Genomic DNA, 20919 nt, shown 5'->3' on the forward strand with positions numbered 1-20919 from the left:
CCGCAGCCCACCCACAGATTGCTGCCTGAGGGGAGGCTACTGGCACAGGTGCTTCATTAAGTGGATTTGTGGGCCGTGCAGCACCTCTTCCTGTCCAGCCCCCCCAAGTCTCCCTCTCTCTTCCCTCTTGTTTTAGCCAAGCAGAAAATTACACTGGATGAGAAAGCCACGATCATTACCGGTTCCCTCCCCGTCTTGAACACGCCTAACAAGACACACCCACGCACACAGCCAGAAGATAATGAAGCTTATTTTTTGTCCTGATTAGTTTTTGTGTGTTATTATGCCCTGTGGGAACGAGGAGGGTTGAGCTATGATTAATTTATGTGAATTAATATGCATTGGGTTTTAAGACCCAGGTTGGAAATAAAAATCGACAATATTTTGAGAGGAACAGTTGGTCGGGTACTCCAGTGAGTGCACCGAAGCAGAAAGAAAAGAGTGCGATTCTCACAGCACAAAAAAATGCTGTTTTTGGTAGTTAAAGTAACATATCCATATTAAGCTCTGTCAAATTGGGGTTAGACTGGAGAGAATTGGTCTCAATAAACGTATCTAGAAACCCCACAGTGACTTTACTTTAGATGCTAACGGTGATGAGCTGAATTAGTTTAGCATTGAGCTGGTTTTCAGCCAGAGTGTGTGTGTGTGCTTTAGCCTCGCCCCTATCAGATAGCAGCTCTGATTGCCAGCGCGTTAGCGTAGCGCTAACGCTGGCCCAGTGTTAGTCAGCAGTGTTGGGCTTTGGGAAGAGAGGCGATTGGTCTTCCCCTCTGACTCTGGAGAACATGATATATGAGCTAGATCCTTGGCATAGGGACTGATTGTCCCCTCAGCAACACCCTACGAGGTGTTAGACTGTCAGCAGCTGGCAGCGATGAAGATTACAGACACAACACACACATACACGCTTATTCAAACATGTACTACAAATGTTAAACTACCACACTTTCTCAATCAAACACCTTAGCTCCCACACACACTCAACACAGTGCACCCACATCCTTACTTGGTGAGGAAGTGTCCATATCACAGCCATTTAATCTTCCAATGACAAGGCAGCACTCAGTTGAAGGAGATGGGAGAACATTAAGTGCTTGATGTCCATGTTCACCGAAGAACACCACAAGATCTGAAATTAGCTAGAGCCCTCAGGCTTGGTTCCAGGCTTTACGTCTTTGAAGGAAATGGACTCTAACTGAATGGTACCGTCTCTGACGGTACTGAGGTGCATTTAGTCTCTTCAGACTAAATTACAGTTACCATGTGAAAGCTACTATTTTTCTTCTCAAATGAGATTGTATATCTGCTGTCTGGAGGTGTCTGGGGAAATCAATATCTAACATAGGGTCGTTCTCTGAAGCTTTTTTGCTGTGAAGTGTGTGTGTACAGTGCCTTCGTATTCAGACCCTTTACTCAGTACTTTGTTGAAGCACCTTTGGCAGCGATTACAGCCTCGCGTCTTCTTGGGTATGACGCTACAAGCTTGGCACACCTGTATTTGGGTAGTTTCTCCCCTTCTCTGCAGATCCTCACAAGCTCTAAGCTCTGCCAGGTTGGATGGGGAGCGTTGCTGCACAGCTATTTTCAGGTCTCTCCAGAGATATTCAACCGGGTTCAAATACGGGCTCTGTCTGGGTCACTCAAAGAATCAGAGACTTGTCCCGAAGCCACTCCTGCGTTGTCTTGGCTGTGTGCTTAGGGTTGTTGTCCTGTTGGAAGGTGAACCTTTACCCAAGTCTGAGGTCCTGAGTGCTCTGGAGCAGGTTTTCATCAAGGATATCTCTGTACTTTGCGCCTTTCACCTTTGCCTCGATCCTGACTAGTCTCCCAGTCCCGATTGCTGAAAAGCACCCCCACAGCATGATGCTGCCACCACCATGCTTCACCGTGGGGCTGGTGCCAGGTTTCCTCCAGACGTAACGCTTGGCATTCAGGCCATAGAGTTCAATCTTTGTTTCATCAGACCAGAGAATCTTGTTTCTCATGGTCTGAGAGTCCTTTAGGTGCCGTTTTGGCAAACTCCAAGAGGGCTGTCATGTGCCTTTTGCTGAGGAGTGGCTTCCTTCTGGCCACTCTACCATAAAGGCCTGAACTCTAGAGCTCTGTCAGTGACCATTGGGTTCTTGGTCATCTCCCTGACCAAGGCCCTTCTCCCCCGATTGCTCAGTTTGGCTGGGGGGACAGCTTTAGGAAGAGATTTGGCGGTTCCAAACTTCTTCCATTTAAGAATGATGGAGGCCACTGTGTTCTTGTGGACCTTCAATGCTGCAGATGTATTTTTTTGGTGCCTTTCCCCTGATCTGTGCCTCGACACAGTCCTGTCTCGGAGCTCTACAGACAATTCCTTTGACCTCATGGCTTGGTTTTTGCTATGACATGCACTGTGAACTGTGGGACCTTAAATAGACAGGTGTGTGCCAGACAGGTGTGTGCCTTTCCAAATCATGTCCTATCAATTGAATTTACCACCGGTGGACTCCAAGTTGTAGAAACATCTCAAGGATGTGCAATGGAAACAGGATGCACCTGAGGTCAATTTCTAGTCTCATAGCAAAGGGTCTGAATACTAATGTAAATAAGGTATTTCTGTTTATTACATAAACATTTTTTTTTAACACATTTCTACCCCACCCACCCACCGCTACACTTGCCACCACTCCTGAAAAAATATAATTGGGAAACACTGTGCTAGCACTACACGCCTCAGTGTATCTGCGCTAATATCCACAGGGCCTCGGAGTGACTCGGCTCCCCCTGTAATATCCACGGCCTCAGAGTGACTCAGCTCCCCCAGTATTTCTCTCTCTGCATTCTAAATGAATGTGAAAGTTCTCCTCCCCCCTCTAATGGGTTTCTCCGCCTCCACCCGCCTTCTGTCTGTCACGGTAGTTGCACTTGGGGGACCACACACACACACACACAATCGTGCCTCATACTTTTTGCTAGAGAAAAGCTGTTTGATGACAAGCCTTACAGGGGTGATATTGTAGTGTTGCCTATACTCTCGGTTGGAGAAAAGCTGTTTTATAACAAAGCAGAAGTCTTACAGGGGTGATATTGTAGTGTTGCCTATACTCTCGGTTGGAGAAAAGCTGTTTTATAACAAAGCAGAAGTCTTACAGGGGTGATATTGTAGGGTGGGTTACCTCTCCCCTAATTTAACCTGTGTATGTCACTGTCTTCCTCTTCTCTCCCTGCAGTATTGCCATGGCGACCAAGGAGAACATGACATCCCAGAGAGGGCTGTTGAAGTCCATACACAGCAGGGTCAACACTCTGGCCAGTATCCTTTACAACACCCAGCAAACTTTATGCACATTGGAGATTCTCCATGTAACATAATGTTTAGGACTGGGCTTAAAATGTGTCTGGGAAGCCAACCCTATGTTCATATCTATTTGAGAAAGAACAAATTCACATGAAAAATAACAATTTCACAAATACTTATTTAGGTATTTAATCCGTCAAGAAATTCTAGAGATTGTCAGGTATCGTGTGTTTTAAACCACTTTTATTTGATCATAATTGTCTTTTAATGTCACTTAGAAGATATTTTTATCCAAAGATATTTACAGAAGTGAGTACATGTGAATTGATCCCCGCAGGAACTGAACCCACGACCTTGGCGTTGTTAGCGCAATGCTCTTACTCATTACGTCCTCTATTTACCGTACTATTACCTCCTGTGAGCTGCAACCAGACACAATACAGCTATAGAGTCCCTTAACCTCTCTTGGGTACGTGAGACGTTAGCGTCCCACCTCTTCAACAGCCAGTGAAACTGCTGGGCGCCAAATTCAAATACAGAAATACTCATTATAAAAATTCAGAAAACAAAACATATTTTACATAAGTTTAAAGATGAACTTCTTGTGAATCCAATCACGGTGTCAGATTTAAAAAATGCTTCACGGCGAAAGCATACCTTACGATTATTTGAGAACATAGCCCACTAGACAAATCATTACAAACAGTAACCAGCCAAGTAGAACAGTTACACAAGTCAGAAATAGAGATAAAAGTAATCCCTTACCTTTGATGATCTTCATATGGTTGCACTCAGCAGACATTCATTTACTCAATAAATGTCCCTTTTGTTCAATAAAGTCTCTTTATATCCAAAAACCTCAGTTTTGTTCACGCGTTTTCTTCAGTAATCCACAGGCTCAAACGCAGTCAAAACAGGAAGACAAAAAAATCCAAATTGTATCCGTAAAGTTCAATGAAACATGTCAAACGATGTTTATATTCAATCCTCGGGTTGTTTTTAGCCTAAATAATCAATAATATTTCAACCGGACAATAACGTCGTCAATTTAAAAGGTCTGTGACACTTTAGGGTCCACTCATTCAGACTGCTCTTACTTCCTAATTTTTCAGAATACAAGCCTGAAACAATTTCTAAAGACTGTTGACATCTAGTGGAAGGCATAGAAACTGCCAAAGTCAATGGATACTGTAGTGGCATTGAATAGAAAACTACAAAATAAAAATAAAAACTACTTCCTGAATGGATTTTTCTCAGGTTTTTGCCTGCCAAATCAGTTCTGTTATACTCAGACACTATTTTAACAGTTTTGGAAACGTTAGAGTGTTTTCTATCCAAATCTACCAGGTATATGCATATCATATCTTCTGGGCCCGAGAAGCAGGCAGTTTAATTTGGGCATACATTTCATCCAAAATTTCGAATGCTGCCCCCTACCCTAGAGAAGTTAAACAATTAATGCCAGAGTGACTGTCGGTTTACGTTACGAATCCTAACTGTTTTATAGGGGGGGGGGGCAGCAGGTAGCCTAGTGGTTAGAGCGTTAAACCAGTAACCAAAAGGTTGCTGGATCGACTCCCCGATCTGACAAGGTAAAAATCTGTCATTCTGCCCCTGAACAAGGCAGGTAACCCACCGTTTCCCGGTAGGCCGTCATTGTAAGTAAGAATTTGTTCTTAAAACTGACTTGCCTAGTAAAATAAAGGTTAAATAAAAAATAAATATATGTAGGCACAATAAGCATGCTCCAAGTTCAGTTTGTATTGTTATCAAACGCATCTGTCCCAGCAAGATTTAAAGACATCCTCCAGTGGTTTTTGAACTTTTCCTGTTGAGAAGTGATAGCCCAAGTATAAATATAGTGAAGTACAAGTCACTAAATAGGTAAAAAAAGAAATTTGAGCTACATTTCAAGGAGTTCAATGAGTTGGTCTGATGGGAATGTGTGATGTCATTGGCCTCCCTCTTGCTTGAAAAGCAGAAGAGGAAAGCTTCCCCACCCCCACTTGTGCCATGTCATGACATACCTGGACCACCTATTGAGATGTGCCTTTTGTTAAGTAAATCAGGTTTTAAATGAGGTGAAAAGGAGACTGGAGTGCCACTTCAATGGGAGCCTGATTCTGCCTGTTATCTTCTCTTTGCTCTGAGCATGGTTGTCAGGCCTTTCGGCCGGGCGATACAATATCTTCCTTACACGGGGCACCAACACCAGCCTCTTGAGGTGAAAAACTCCTATTGATTCTAAGGAAATATCTGAGCATGCGGAGCATTTTGATCCATTCTGGTCCATTTAACTGACTGGGGGGGATTCAGGGCTTAGATTGCTCCATTCCTCTCTCCTGCTAGGGTTCTATGAACAACATATTGGATCTATATTTCACTTTGCTGTCAAAAGAAAAGATCAGTTGCCTGTTTCAGAAATACAATTTCAGAACAGACCAAAAAAATTAGCAATGACATCAGAAAAGCAGGCAGTTTGGCTTTTTTAGATTCTAATTAAGGATTAAGGCCAGAGGGGGTGTGGTATATGACCAATATACCACAGCTAAGGGTTGTTCTTCTGTATGACGCAACGCTTATACAGCCCTTAGCCATGGTATATTGGCCATATACCACAAACCTCCCAAGGTGCCTTATTGCTATTATAAACTGGTTACTAATGTAATTAGAGCAGTACAAATAAATGTTCTGTTGTATACGTTCTTGTATATTATGGATTTCAGCATTCAGGGCTCAAACCACCCAGTTTATAATTCCAATTGAATGATTTTCTGAACATACTTTTAATAAGAGGTGATTGGTTCTCTGTTTCCCTTAACTTCCTCCTCCAGATCGTTTCCCAGCCATCAACAACCTCATCCAGCGAATCAACCTGCGGAAGAGGCGGGACTCCCTAATCCTGGGCGGAGTCATTGGCGTCTGCACCATCCTCCTGCTGCTCTACGCCTTCCACTGATGACGGACAGACCGGTCGAACAATCGTTACTCTGCTTTTGTAACATCGGAATCAGAACTCTGGAGAATGGGCTTGAGTGATTGGAGGCTACTGAGCAGACGGACAGACAGACCGACACCCTCTTGGCCCAATCGGTTAACAGGATTGATCAAAGCCATCATGGACTACCTGATTTGTATTTAGCAGTGAGGGAAGGAGGAGAAGGAGATGGGGAGATGGAGCAGCATCTTTTTTGTTTAGTTTTTCTATCCAAAGTGAATGTGCTGTTCAACTCTGGTTAAGGGAACGGAGACCAAATTTACTAATATGACTAGATTTTAAAGAATTATATATAAAGAACACTTGCTTCAATGAGGAGTTAAAGGCTCTGAAGACAGATTGCGGATACGAAAGAGGGGGACTGTTTTGCTGTTGATTTCTGAGGTGGATGGATTTTTTGTTGAATGGTCGTTTTTTTAGTGGCGGCAGATTCAGGAGGTTTATCATCATCATGGGCTGTACAATGAGCATTATTAATAAATTATTAATATACAGTATGTGATACTAGGCACTTAACATTTTAGTTTTCAGTATTTTTTTGAACCTCGACATGTTTTGAGAAATTGTATTTTTCATTGAAGGCCATTGATTCAACTCTAGTGCTGCAAATACCATTATTCTGTTGTGCTGCATGGATGACTTCATAATGATGACTTCATAATGATGACTTCATAATCACTGTAGTACTTTAAACAATGGCCCACATACAGGTGTATGGTTAAACCAGAACTCTGACTTCTTTCATTACGTGTTTCCCTCTACTTACGCCGCTTAGCAGACACCTATCCAAAGTAACCTGCTGTACAGTGAGTGCATGCATACATTTTTATAATCGAATCCACGACCTTGGCTGGTGCCAAGCTCTCACCAACTGAGCCACACAAGTTCACTTGAAAACCAGAGATCTGTAAGAGTGATCAGCATTCAGCCCTCTGTGCTTCTTCATGATCAAGGACCTACTAAGTCCTACCTTGAGAAAAGTCCACAAACCTTAAGTCATACATTGATGTCAACTGGAAATCTGTGTTCAAACTTTTGTTCCATACTGATTTTGAAAGTTATGATTCTGTTCTACCCTATATGCCCATTATCTTACAGAGCCTCAAACCTCTGTCTATCCCTTCTGTCTCATCCTGTTCTGCCTCCTGAAGAAGTTTTGGGCTGATTAATTTGTTATTTGACTAACATTTAACATCCCTAATATGAACGTTGATTTGAAAGGTGCTACAGTTGGAGATTTTATTTATTTTTTTACTTGAAATTGCCAGTGGTATTTTAAGTGGTTTTACAGTGGAAGAGGCTGCAGATGTTACAGTAAACAAGGCTGCAGAAGCTAGATTACTGTTTAATGGGGTACTCTGACAATCAGATGCGAGTCACCGCCACACTCCCTCAGACCTCTGTTTTGAAAAAATATGCGTGCGTCTGCCTGCTTGTGAACCTACGTACGTAAGTGCACGTGTGTGTGTGTCGTGACAGCCACACTGCACATGAGCTGTAACTGCAGTCTGCAGGGGGTGACAGCTTCCCACCAGGACTCTACAGGAACCTGTCATCACTCCCATGTCACCTCCATAGCCACCTACCAGGTTTTAAATTAATTACCTTGTCTTTCTGTCTGTCACACCTTACATCTCACCATTTATCATCTGGTAACTAGACAAGGAAGTTTTAGTCACGAAGTTGATTACGTTTTGAAGTTTGGTTTATTGGTATAGCTACATGAAGTGGAAATATCTAAAAACATTCCAAGTACACCCATTTTCCCCTTTTTTCATAGGATGACACTGTCCACTTTATTCCTTTATCTCTATTTTCAGGTTACTCTCTTCTCTGAGGGCAAATGGGGGACTGCATTTTGTCATCTGAGTGCAGTTCTTCTATTGGTCTATAACTGGTTCAACAAACATCCATACAGTTAACACAGCTAGCCTACTCTGGTGCTACTGTGTATAGCTCCTGAATATTTCAGATCGTTTTGTCTGGTTTGAAGATCACTGGAGTAGAATTAAGTGTTGTGTACTTTCGCTGTGACTCAAGTTCTTCCACAGAATTCTGCTGATTCTAGCACAACACACAGGAGGGAGTCTATAATAAAATTAGATTTGATAAAATGTTATTTTATTTGTCACGTGCCGAATACAGCTGGTGTAGACGTTACAGTGAAATGCTTACTTATGAGCCCCTAACCAACAATACAGTTTACAAAAAATACGAGTAAGAATAAGAAATTAAAAGTAACAAGTCATTAAAGAGCAGCAGTAAAATGACAATAGCGAGACTATATACAGCGGGATACCGGTACAGAGTCAATGTGCGGGGGCACCGGTTTGTTGAGGTAATGGATACATGTAGGTAGAGTTATTAAAGTGACTATGCATAGACAACAACAGAGTAGCAGCGGTGTAAAAGGTGTGTGGGGGGGTGGCAATGTAAATAATCTGGGTAGCCATTTGATTAGATGTTCAGCAGTCTTTTTGCTTGGGGGTAGAAGACATGGCACTCTGGTACCGCTTGCCGTGTGGTAGCAGAGAGAACAGTCTATGACCAGGGTGGCTGGAGTCTTTGACAATTTTTAGGGCCTTCCTCTGACACTGCCTGGTATAGAGGTCCTGGATGGCAGGAAGCTTGGCCCCAGTGATGTACTGGGCCATACGCACTACCCTCTTGAGGCCGAGCAGTTGCCATATTAGGCAGTGATGCAACCAGTCAGGATGCTCTCGATGGTGCAGCTGTAGAACCTTTTGAGGATCTGAGGACCCATGCCAAATCTTTTCAGTCTCCTGAGGGGTAATAGGTTTTGTCGTGGGCATGGCTGTCTTGGTGTGCTTGGACCATGTTAGTTTGTTGGGGATGTGGACACCAAGGAACTTAAAGCTCTCAACCTGCTCCACTACAGCCCCGTCGATGAGAATCGGGGCGTGCTCGGTCCTTTTTCCTGTAGTCCAAAATCATCTCCTTTGTCTTGATCACGTTGAGGGAGAGATTGTTGTCCTGGCACCACACGGCCAGGTCTCTGACCTCCTCCCTATAGGTGGTCTCATCGTTGTCGGTGATTAGGCCTACCACTGTTGTGTCATCGGCAAACTTAATGATGGTGTTGAAGTCGTGCCTGGCTGTGCAGTCATGAGTGAACAGGGAGTACAGGAGGGGACTGAGCACGCACCCCTGAGGGGCCCCTGTGTTGAGGATCAGCGTGGTGGATGTTACCTTCCCTTACCACCTGGGGGTGGCCTGTCAGGAGGTCCAGGATCCAGTTGCAGATGGAGGTGTTTAGTCGCAGGGTCCTTACCTTATTGATGAGCTTTGAGGGCACTATGGTGTTGAACGCTGAGCTGTAGTCAATGAATAGCATTCTCACATAGGTAGGGCACTGTGGAGTGCAATAGAGTGATCTGTGGATCTGTTTGGGCGGTATGTGAATTGGAGTGGGTCTAGGGTTTCTGGGATAATGGTGTTGAAGTGAGCCATGACCAGCCTTTCAAAGCACTTCATGGCTACAGACTTGAGAGTGCTACAGGTCGGTAGTCATTTAGGCAGGTTACCTTAGTGTTCTTGGGCACAGGGACTATTGTGGTCTGCTTAAAACATGTTGTATTACAGGGAGAGGTTGAAAATGTCACTGAAAACACTTGCCAGTTGGTCAGCGCATGCTCACAGTACACGTCCTGGTAATCCGTCTGGCCTTGTGAATGTTGACCTGTTTTAAGGTCTTACTCGCATCGGTTGCGGAGAGCATGATCACACAGCCTTCCGGAACAGGTGCTCTCATGCCTGTTTCAGTGTTATTTGCCTCGAAGCGAACATAGAAGTAGTTTAGCTCGTCTGGTAGGCTCGTGTCTGGCAGCTCTCGGCTGTGCTTCTCTTTGTAGTCTAATGGTTTGCAAGCCTTGTCAGCGCCGGTGTAGTATGATTTGATCTTAGTCCTGTATTGAGGCTTTGCCTGTTTGATGGTTTGTCGGAGGGCATTGCGGGATTTCTTATAAGCTTCCGGGTTAGAGTCCCGCTCCTTGAAAGCGGCAGCTCTAGCCTTTAGCTCAGTGCGGATGTTGCCTGTAATCCATGGCTTCTGGTTGGGGTGTGTACGTACAGTCACTGTGGGGACGACGTCATCGATGCACTTATTTATGAAGCCAATGACCTATGTGTACTCCTCAATGCCATCGGGGGAATCCCGGAACATATTCCAGTCTGTGCTATCAAAACAGTCCTGTGGCTTAGCATCTGCTTCCTCTGACCACTTTTTTTATTGATCGAGTCACTGGTGCTTACTGCTTTAATTTTCGCTTGTAAGCAGGAATCAGGAGGATAGAATTATGGTCAGATTTGTCAAATGGAGGACGTCGGAGAGCTTTGTACGCGTCTCTGTGTGTGGAGTAAAGGTGGTCCAGAGTTTGTTTGTTTTTTCTCCCCACCTCTGGTTGTACGTTTATCATGCTGATAAATTTGGTAAGACAGATTTAAGTTTCCCTGCATTAAAGTCCCCGGCTACGCCTCTGGGTGAGCGTTTCCCTGTCTGCTTATGGCGGAATACAGCTCATTTAGTGCGGTCTTAGTGCCAGCATCAGTCTGTGGTGATTATGTAGACGGCTATGAAAAATACAGTTGAAAACTCTAGGTAGATAGTGTCGTCTACAGCTTATCATGAGATACTCTACCTCAGGCGAGCAAAACCTCGAGACTTCCTTAGATATCGTGCACCAGCTGTTATTTACAATAATACATAGTCCGCCGCACCTTGTCTTACCAGACGCCGCTGTTCTGTCCTGCTGATACAGTGTATAACCAGCCAGCTGTATGTTGATAATGTCATCGTTCACCCACGACTCCGTGAAGCAGAAGATATTACAGTTTTGAATGTCCCGTTGGTAGTTTAATCTTCCATGTAGGTCATCAATTTTATTTTCCAAAGATTGCAAGTTTGCTAGCAGAATGGGAGGAAGTAGGGGGTTATTCGATCGCCTACGAATTCTCAGAAGGCAGCCCGCCTTCTGGCCCCTTTTTCTCCACCTTCTCTTCACGCAAAGTATGATGATCTGGGCCTGTTCCAGGGGAAGCAGTACATCATTCACGTCGGACTCGTTAAAGGGAAGAAAGGATTCTGCCTGTCCGTGGTGAGTAATCACAGTTCTGATACGCAGAAGTTATTTTTGGTCATAAGAAACGGTAGCAGCAACATTATGTACAAAATAAGTTAAAGAAGTTACAAACAATGCAAATAAACGAACAAAAAACACAATTGGTTAGGGATACGTAAAACGTCAGCCTTGTTCTCCGGCACCATCTTGTTAGAATGGCGTATAGAACCACACAGAAGTAAATGTGGCATCATCACAAAAACAGAAGATTACTTTTTGAGAAATTAAGCAAACCTTTTGTATACCTTTTAAGTATACATGACTTGCGAGGCTCAATGTATTTATTCATCCCCGTCTTAAGTTTTTCAGTGCAGCAGGACATACCAAGGGGCTACTTCTGTAGGTAAAGAGACCCAATCTTATTGTTTAATAAAAATTACTAAAATGTTGATTCTGTGTAGTCATTTGTTTGTGCTGACTGCATTTTTGAGAGTACTGGAGGTGTGTGTCGGTGCGTGTTTGTAAGCCCTGTGCTGTGAGCGTTTTGAGTATTCTGTTATCATGTGTGTGTGAGAGAAAAAAGGAGTGTGGTTGTGAAAGGGCGTGTGTGTGTGTGTGTTAACATGAGGGTTTAGCTCTACACCTTTCTCTGTTCCAGTCAGGGACATTGACTTTGATCATTATGTCAGTGGAGCTGCTGCTGCAGCTTTACCCCAGATGCCACTTCAAAAGGCAGGTTGTCTGACCCTTTACTCTCGCTCTCACACACTACTCAGCAGTTTTCCCCTTAGACCATTCCTCTGTCTTACACTCTGTCCTTCAACACACAAACAAGCACACACGCATTCATCAAAGCCAAACCAACCAACATAAATCAGTCCAACTCAGCGTAGACCATGCATGGTAACGTTTATTCCAGACATGCAGAATGTTCACAACAGAGATGGAAACCAGCATATGCTATCCAAAAGGGGGAAAAAATCTGGACATAAAAAAAATAGACATGATTTTGAAAGTCACTGTTTACTGACACTGAACAGCACGAATGCATCTCGCAGCAGAAAGACAGTCAGAGAATTATGTGATAGAACAGTGCGGAAGGTGAGTGGGAACTATTTCATGTGATAGACAAATTACCATAAAAATGTGTCTTATGGGTATTAAGTTGAATTTTGTCTCAATGGCAAACTGAGTCACTGAATTTCCCCTGCTGGATTGGGGTCTCTCTGCCATTTGCTCTTACTGTATGCCATAGAGCAGCCATCTACTTTCTCCCCAAAGTCAGGTTTCTAAAAGCACTTTAGGAGTGTGTGAGAAGTTTCCAGACTGAGGCATGCCTGTTGCCCAAAGATGAACATTAGAGCTCTTTAGACAGGGATGTCTCTTCAGCCCATCTGTCTAGTGAAGCACGCTGTGGCTACAGTAGCTTCCTACTGTGCAATATAACTTGTATAACCAAAAGGGCAGCAAGTTTATCATACCCATTGATGTACTGTAAGGCTGTCTTGAGTTCAGTGCCTTTAAACATCATGACCTTGTTGAGTCATTCACCAGCTGTGGTCCTATTTCTATTTGTTTCTAGAAATACAATACAGATCCCAAAAAATGTAACCTATTGTCAAGAGTTCAGGTTTTAAATGCTATGACTTTCTGATTAGAAATGGTTTGTCAATGCTCGCTTTGGGTTGGATCTGGAGTGATCTAGTGCTTTGCATGCTTAGACAGGGGCATTATTGGGGGGTTTTCAGCAAGGAATGAACCAATAGGGTTTCATAGTTTGAATCCTCTAAAGGAGACCTCAAATGTTATGACCTATTTCACCAATTACAGGTTCTTTATCAATCACTTTAGATCTCTTTGAAGATTTTAAATTCAGGCCAAATAAATGCAATCAAATCATTATCATATAATTCTCTCTTTGGTCTCATTTGTGCAGCTAACACCTACATAAGCTCTTGATAATACAAGCAGTGGAATCAAGAACCATTGGCCAACTTAAAGTATTGAGATCAAATTGGAGTTCAGGAGAATGTTATGAGTAGTAATACAAACATGAATATAAGTCCAAACAAGGGTGTTATGAAGCATTATGTAGTTATGAAGGTTTAATAAGAGGTGTTATGACCTTGTAGTAAACATCTGAAGTGTGTCAATGTAACAGTCCTTTGTTGTGTTACCGTAGTTGAATCTGAACAAACTGACTTATTCCAGATTGCATAGTGGCACATTTGAATACAGACAAATTGGTGTGTTACAGTACATGTACAGAGAGAACTGCTGCTAATCAATCAAACCTCAAAACAATGTTCCTTTAACATTACAGCAGGTCCTTACAGTGGCATCCAAAAACCTGGGTACTGTTTAGTCCAAAGCATGCCTATGTAATATTGCATATATATATATATTCTTCATATAAATACATGTCATACCGATACAGCAGGGTGGCAATAGGTTAAGGATTTGTGTTGGTCTCTGTAGCACTACAAAATGCATTCAGTCAACAAGCTATGTTAACAGTCCCAGGTAATGAGACAAGGTACTGGAGTAGGGTGGGTTGTATTTGGAGGGGGAGCTAGGGAGTCAGTGGGTAAGGGGAGAGTGATTGATTATTCTGACAAATTGCATATCCTCAGACTTATGCCCATGCTCTGGCATGGATGTTTGGAGAGGTGTTGGAGGGATGGGGAGGGTAGGCATGCACATAAATATAGTCAGACCCCTCCCACAGCAAGGCAGGGGAAAGGGCGGGGGTATTCTGTTTCTGTGGAGTCCACAGTCGACCCACACGTGGCTGAAACACATTATGTACAACTCACTCTCAAGTCTCTAAGCACCTGGCATGTTTGATCCCAAAGTAAAAACACAGACAAACAAATATGAATTCACAAACAAAACAAAAAAGTTGGCTATCTACAGTCAAGTGGTCTCTTTTTTTTCCTGTAAAAAACCTACAAAAAAAACAACATAAATTCAAAAACATCTTCTCTGAATTGTGTTCCTTGGTCAAATTTTACATTCTTCGGCAACCTATACCAGGCGACAGCCACTGCCGGTCAGGCAGGCATCTTAACTTAACAGTCTCAATCATCGCAGCTCAGCCCAACATACACAACTTTTATAAAATGTAAATGGATATATTCATCTATATATATTGATATTGCAAATATATCTGTATAGTTGTATATGCTTTCAATCCAGGAGATCAGGTCAACCAAGTATATTTTCAGATTATTATTCAGCTGTCTTGATGTTTTTAGTCCAAAGCTTGGAGTTCATTTTCAAGGTCTCCTTCCATTCTTGATACAGAAAAGTTTATAATTTCATTCCTCTGTTCATCCCTCTCTTCTTAATTTTAAGAGTCTTTTTTACTCCACAGAGTCGAATGAGAGTAGCGAGTTCCTCAAACCATAAGTCAATCGTCCAACGTTCTTTTAAAATACACTTTTTATATCAAGGATTTTATTTTTCTTCGTCAAGCTAATTTTAGTGGAATCTAATGCATGCATATCTGGATCTTTTGTGTTTGTTTCATTCATTTGCTACTGTATTTCCTACTCTTTAAACGTTTTAATTGTTTGCCTTATTTTTTATCTCAGAATCAACGGAATTGATTTTGTCCCCATGCAGCATCCTCTGCTTGGCTTGCAGCAGTGCTCTTGTTTCATGGTCTATACACTGGTCACTTCGTTACTGTTAGGGAAGAGAGAGGGGGGAAGGGGAGAGAGAAAGGTTAAGGTCCAGTCATTCCTACAGTATGGCAGACTGGTCTGTAGCTTAAACAGCAGGAGGGTTACTCTCCTTGCCACACAGCCAGCCTGCTATAGCTGCAGCCTTTAATCAATCCACACAGAGCTCAGAAATTTGCTAACACACACACACACACAAGGACACACACATTATCCAGTCATCAATGTGATTGATGACAGACTGGTGTATGTTTATGTATGTTAAAATATTACCTTGGAATTGTTATGCAGTATGCGTGTATGTGCATGTGTTTATGCACTGCAGCGGTGTGTGTGTGTTACTTACCAGAGACCGTTACACAGACGACTATGGTGAGTATACCCAGGATTATGGAAACAACACTGAGGAGTCGAGCCAGTTTACCCAGTCTCTTAGCTCCGTCCAAGTCTCCCGACTGCAGGCTGTTTCTGGACTAGAGAGGAGAGGACACACAACACAAGGCCAGGTGTATTTACACCCTCACAGAGACACACAACAGTCATGACACAATTTGAGTTCTTACATTTTGGTCATTTAGCAGACAATCTTATCCAGAGCGACTTAGTCAGAATTATAATCAAGTTGTGATCTTGAACTCAAATCTTGAACTATATCATTTGTCTCATGTCATCTTTTAGTTATCTTGTAGTCTGATGTCTTATTTCCTGTCTGTATGACTTGTGCTCTTGTTGGACAAATGAATCTTACAACAACTGAAACACTTAAATCCATACAGAGATTCACTGGAACATGGTTTTACTGCAATTTACAACTTTAAACTTTTTCTCAAACGTACTTGGACATGATTGAATTTGTACATTTCACTCAGCCTCGATAAGTGTTTCACTGTGAAATGTATCACCTGCTAGCCCATCAACCCACAGAGAAATTGCTTTAAAAGCAATTTAACACAAACAATGAGATTTCCTAACGCTCAACAAAATTTGTGACCATTTCATTGCAGACCTTTAATTTATTTACCCTTTTGCCAGGTACTTTATTGAACATTTTACGATAACGACTTGACCAAGAGATTATCCTTGATGTGTGAAGTATTTCCAATATTTAAAAATGACAGTTAAGCCTATTCATTGACTGACAAAGGTTAAATTAAATTTTAAAAAATAAAGTCTGCAGAGCCTATAGGTTGTTATTGGTTGAAGTTGATGAATCGTATAGTGTGGGCCTTACTGTAAATCACACAAGGCAGCTTTATACGGTACTATACAGTGCATTCGGAAAGTTACGTTACAGCCTTATTCTAAAATTGATTAAATTGTTTGTTTTTTCTAATCAATCTACACGCAATACCCCATAATGACGAAGTAAAAACAGATTTTTGAAAAGGTATTTAAAAAAAATCTTAAATATCACATTTACGTAAGTATTCAGCACCTTTGGCAGCGATTACAGCCTTGAGTCTTCTTGGGTACGATTCTACAAGCTTGGCACACCTGTATTTGGGGAGTTCTCCCATTCTTCTCTGCAGATCCTCTCGAGCTCTGTCAGGTTGGATGGGGAGCGTCGCTGCACAGCTATTTTTAAGTCTCTCTTGAGATGTTCGAATGGGTTCAAATCCGGACTCTTGCTGGGTCACAAAGAGAATCAGAGACTTGTCCCGAAGCCACTCCTGCGTTGTGTGCTTAGGGTCGTTGTCCTGTTGGAAGGTGAACCTTCACCCCAGTCTGAGGTCCTGAGCACTCTGGAACAGGTTTTCATCAAGGATCTCTCTGTACTTTGCTCCGTTCATCTTTCCCTTGATCCTGACTGGTCTCCCAATCCCTGCAGCTGAAAAACATTCCCACAGCATGAGGCTGCCACCACCATGAATCACCGTAGGGAAGGTGCCAGGTTTCCTCCAGACGTGACGCTTGACAAAGAGTTCAATCTTGGTTCCGTCAGACCAGAGAATCTTGTTTCTCATGGTCTGAGAGTCCTTTAGGTGCCTGTTGGCAAACTCCAAGCGGGCTGTCATGTGCCTTTTACTGAGGAGTGGCTTCCGTCTGACCACTCTACCATAAAGGCCTGATTGGTGGAGTGCTGCAGAGATGGTTGTCCTTTTGGAAGGTTCTCCCATCTCCACAGAGGAATTCTGGAGCTCTGTCAGAGTGACCATCGGGTTCTTGGTCACCTCCCTGACCAAGGCCCTTCTCCACCGACTGCTCAGTTTGTCCGGGCTCAGCTTTGGTACCCTTCCCCAGATCTGTGCCTCGACACAATCCTGTCTCGTAGCTCTGCGGACAATGCCTTTGATCTCATGGCTTGGTTATTGCTCTGATATGTGCTGTCAACTGTGGGACCTTATATAGACAGGTGTGTGCCTTTCTAAATCATGTCCAATCAATTTAATTTATCACAGGTGGACTCCAATCAAGTTGTAGTAACATCTCAAGGATGATCAATGGAAACAGGATGCACCTGAGCAAAATGTTTTGTCTCATAGCAAAGGGTCTGAATACTTAAGTAAGGTATTTCTGCTTATTTTGAATACATTTGCAAACATTACTAAAAACTTGTTTTTGCTTTGTCATTATGGCGTATTATGTGTAGATTGATGTATTTAATTACCCAGGCTTCCCTAGAATTTCCCCATCTAAACACTTTCTTCCCCATCTCCTTGATAACAGCCGTTCATTTTTCTCTTTGGATGATCGTGACAAGTCACTAGTAGAAATCCCATAGTTGAGACCTGATTCGCTCTCCTCCTGACTGTCCAAGAGACACAAAAGACAACTAACCTCTGATGTCACCAGGTTGCAATTACCCAGGTTTCCCTAGTACACCACATTTAACCCCTCACTGTTTCCACGGATGCAACACACACACACACACACACACACACAACCCCCACTCCACTATACTGCATTATGAAGATCAATAGTTACAAACAGATCTCTACTCAACAGGCATCACCTCGACACTCAGTGGCCAACCTCAGCCTCTTAGACTGGGTTAGAGTGGTGAATTATCTGTTTCTGTCATCACCACATCCAACAGCTTATAAACCAAAATCTAACCAATCATCTCAAAGAAGATATAGGAAAACAACAACATGCTAACCGCAGATATACTATTTGAGCATGAAACAAACGTACTTCAAGAAGCATGTGGTTGCTGTCCATGGTGCTGGACTGGCCTCTATGAGGGTCTCTGTTTTCATTTATATCAAAGTCAGATCGGTTTAACCACACAATGGAGGAATGAAAGGACACAGTTTCAAAGTATTCTAACTGGCGGGAAATTACATATAGCTGAATTCAATTAGCCTTTATTAAACCATGATGTCTGAGTAGATGATTGGAGGCTCTGGTACAATGGTGATCTCACTTCTAGACTCTTTCTTCACCATCTCCTTGATAATCCTGATAATGCTTGATGTTAGAGCAGTGACTAGCTATGCTTAATGCTGTGTGCGTAGCGGCAGCCTCATTGTAATTCAGAACTCGGGGTGATAGCTATGTTTAAGAGTGGGCAGGGAGGAATACAAATCATCATCTTAAACAGAACACTGTCATTATTTTAGCTATGAATATTAAAAACATCCTCTGATGCTGTAGGTCTTCATCAGGACTGATCTGGCACAGAACCCTTCAAATGAGCCCATTCTTTCTGCTTAGCCCAGTGATACTATATTTACTGTTTGGTACAGTAACATAGTCTACTGTTTCAATATGCTCTGTGGTATGAGTAACAAAACTGCAATGGTTGACTAATACATGACTAATACATCAAAAAGGCATATACACAACAGTATATGTGCAAATTGCACAGCCCAAATATCAATGTATAATATACAGGTAACTGCCAAAATAAAGGAAACACCAACAAAAACTTTCTTAATAGGGCTTTGGGTCACCAGGAGCCGCCAGAAAAGCTTCAATGCGCCTTGGCATATAACTGGAACTCTATTGGAGGAATGCGACACCCTTCTTCCACAAGAAATTCCATCATTTGGTGTTTTGTTGATGGTGATGGAAAACGCTCTCAGGCGCCGCTCCAGAATCTCCCAAAAGTGTTTAATTGGGTTGGGATCTGGTCACACACACACACACACACACACACACACACACACACACACACACACACACACACACACACACACACACACACACACACACACACACACACACACACACACACACACTTTAAGCCTCCTGGGGCGGCAGGTAGCCTAGTGGTTAGAGCGTTGGACTTGTAACCGAAAGGTTGCAAGATCGAATCCCTGAGCTGACAAGGTAAAAATCTGTCGTTCTGCCCCTGAACAACCCACTGTTCCTAGGCCGTCATTGAAAATGAGAATTTGTTCTTAACTGGTTTGCCTAGTTAAATAAAGGTAAAATAAATTTTAAAAAACTTCTCCTTTGAGACACCTCTTTCAAAGTCACAGATCTCTTCTAGTCATTGTAGCCAAAATAATGGACAACTGGGCATTTTTATACATGATGGGATGTTAAATGCTTAATTAACTCAGGAACCACACCTGTGTGGAAGCACCTGCTTTGTATCCCTCATTTACTCAAGTGTTTCCTTTATTTTGGCAGTTACCTGTAGATATTCTCATTTAAAGCCTGTGTAACACGAATCAATTTGATGCAGTTGCAGGTTGAACATGAAATCATCTCAAGCAATTTTGCTGATACACGAAGCGACTCAAACACCATTGCACAATAGAGCATCTTCATGAAGCTGGAGCCTTTGACACAAACATGACATGTTCAGATTTTAGTTCTCAGGTAGAACATCATTGTAGTTCAGTGGTACTGTAGAGCATTGTGTGAGCGAGCCATTGTTTCTGTGAAATAGAGCTTTGAACCATTGTGTTTCCCTGGTTATCCCCTGTTATGTGTGTGTGTAGGAAGAGCTCCCTGGATGACAGGTCTGTATGCTCAGGGCTGGGAGGAGGGACAGGGAGGGAGACAGGAGGGGGAGGGATGGAGCACTGGGAGAGACTCCCTCCATGGGGGATGGATGAGATTATACTTTTATCACTGCAGGAAGCAACACTCCTACCCTTCCCCCTCCCTCCCTCTCTCCCTCTTTCTCTCCCTCTCCATCCCTCATTTCCTCTGTGTATCCCTCCCTTCATTCCTCTCCCTCCATCCCTCTTCCCCTCCTCCCCTTCCCTGTCCTTCCTCCCTTCCCTTCTCCCTCTACCCATGAGTCTCCACGCTGCCTCTGTCTCTGCAGTGGGAACTCGCACTGGTAGTCAGAACAGCCTGGGTCAGAGACCACCAACCAATCGGCTGTATTCTCAGAAAGAGAAATTAGCTTAAGTTCTGGTGTGTGTGTTAGTAGGTGGGAAGGAGCCTTCAGTCGAGGTGACGGTTGTATTGATATACAGGGAGAGGGAGACCTAGGGCTGTTGCGGTGACCGTATTACCGCTACACCGGCAGTCACGAGTCATGAAGGCAGTCAATTCCACATGACCGTTTAGTCACGTTAATTAGGCTTCTCCAAGCTCTGATGCTGCTGCTGGTCATTAGTAGTCTACCAAACATGCTAACTGCCTGGTATTCAGCACTCTATTGTCCCCTAATCACTCTACCATCAATGCTAATGTGTTCAAAAATCGAATCAAACACTTCATGCGAGCCCATGAGCTCATGTTAGCAACATTTCTATAGGCTATGAAATTGAGTGAGAAAACAGTGATGGCTGCTAATAAAAAGAGGAGGATCCCCTCAGCTTTCTATAGGCTAGGCCTACTATATTTATTTCTCAATTTTCCTAATATTAAGCACATTTCTTGTATTTACAACAGGAGTACAGCCTACCTGTCTGGCATGAAAATTAACCACGGGAAAAGCGTCCTCCATTTGCTATTTAAGTGCATAGATTACGTATT

At 42.9% G+C, this 20919-nt stretch overlaps 2 protein-coding genes across 3 annotated transcripts in view; one reads left to right on the forward strand and one right to left on the reverse strand.

Annotated features, from left to right (window-relative positions):
- Positions 1 to 6998, forward strand: part of LOC139547975 (Golgi SNAP receptor complex member 1-like) — a 54322-nt gene extending 47324 nt beyond the window's left edge. For both annotated transcript variants that reach the window (XM_071357229.1, XM_071357230.1), the window contains exons 8-9: positions 3204 to 3286; positions 6106 to 6998. In XM_071357229.1, the coding sequence (XP_071213330.1) occupies positions 3204 to 3286; positions 6106 to 6230 (208 nt within the window). In that variant the 3' untranslated portion in view covers positions 6231 to 6998. The remainder of the gene's footprint in view (positions 1 to 3203; positions 3287 to 6105) is intronic.
- Positions 6999 to 12239: 5241 nt separating this feature from the next.
- Positions 12240 to 20919, reverse strand: part of LOC139547976 (trafficking regulator of GLUT4 1-like) — a 31660-nt gene continuing 22980 nt past the window's right edge. The window contains exons 2-3 of the mRNA XM_071357231.1: positions 15380 to 15506; positions 12240 to 15037 (exon numbers count right to left, since the gene is read on the reverse strand). Coding sequence (XP_071213332.1) covers positions 15027 to 15037; positions 15380 to 15506 — 138 coding nt within the window. The 3' untranslated portion in view covers positions 12240 to 15026. The remainder of the gene's footprint in view (positions 15038 to 15379; positions 15507 to 20919) is intronic.

The sequence above is a fragment of the Salvelinus alpinus genome, chromosome 21 (genome assembly GCF_045679555.1).
Source record: "Salvelinus alpinus chromosome 21, SLU_Salpinus.1, whole genome shotgun sequence".
NCBI lineage: Eukaryota > Metazoa > Chordata > Actinopteri > Salmoniformes > Salmonidae > Salvelinus > Salvelinus alpinus.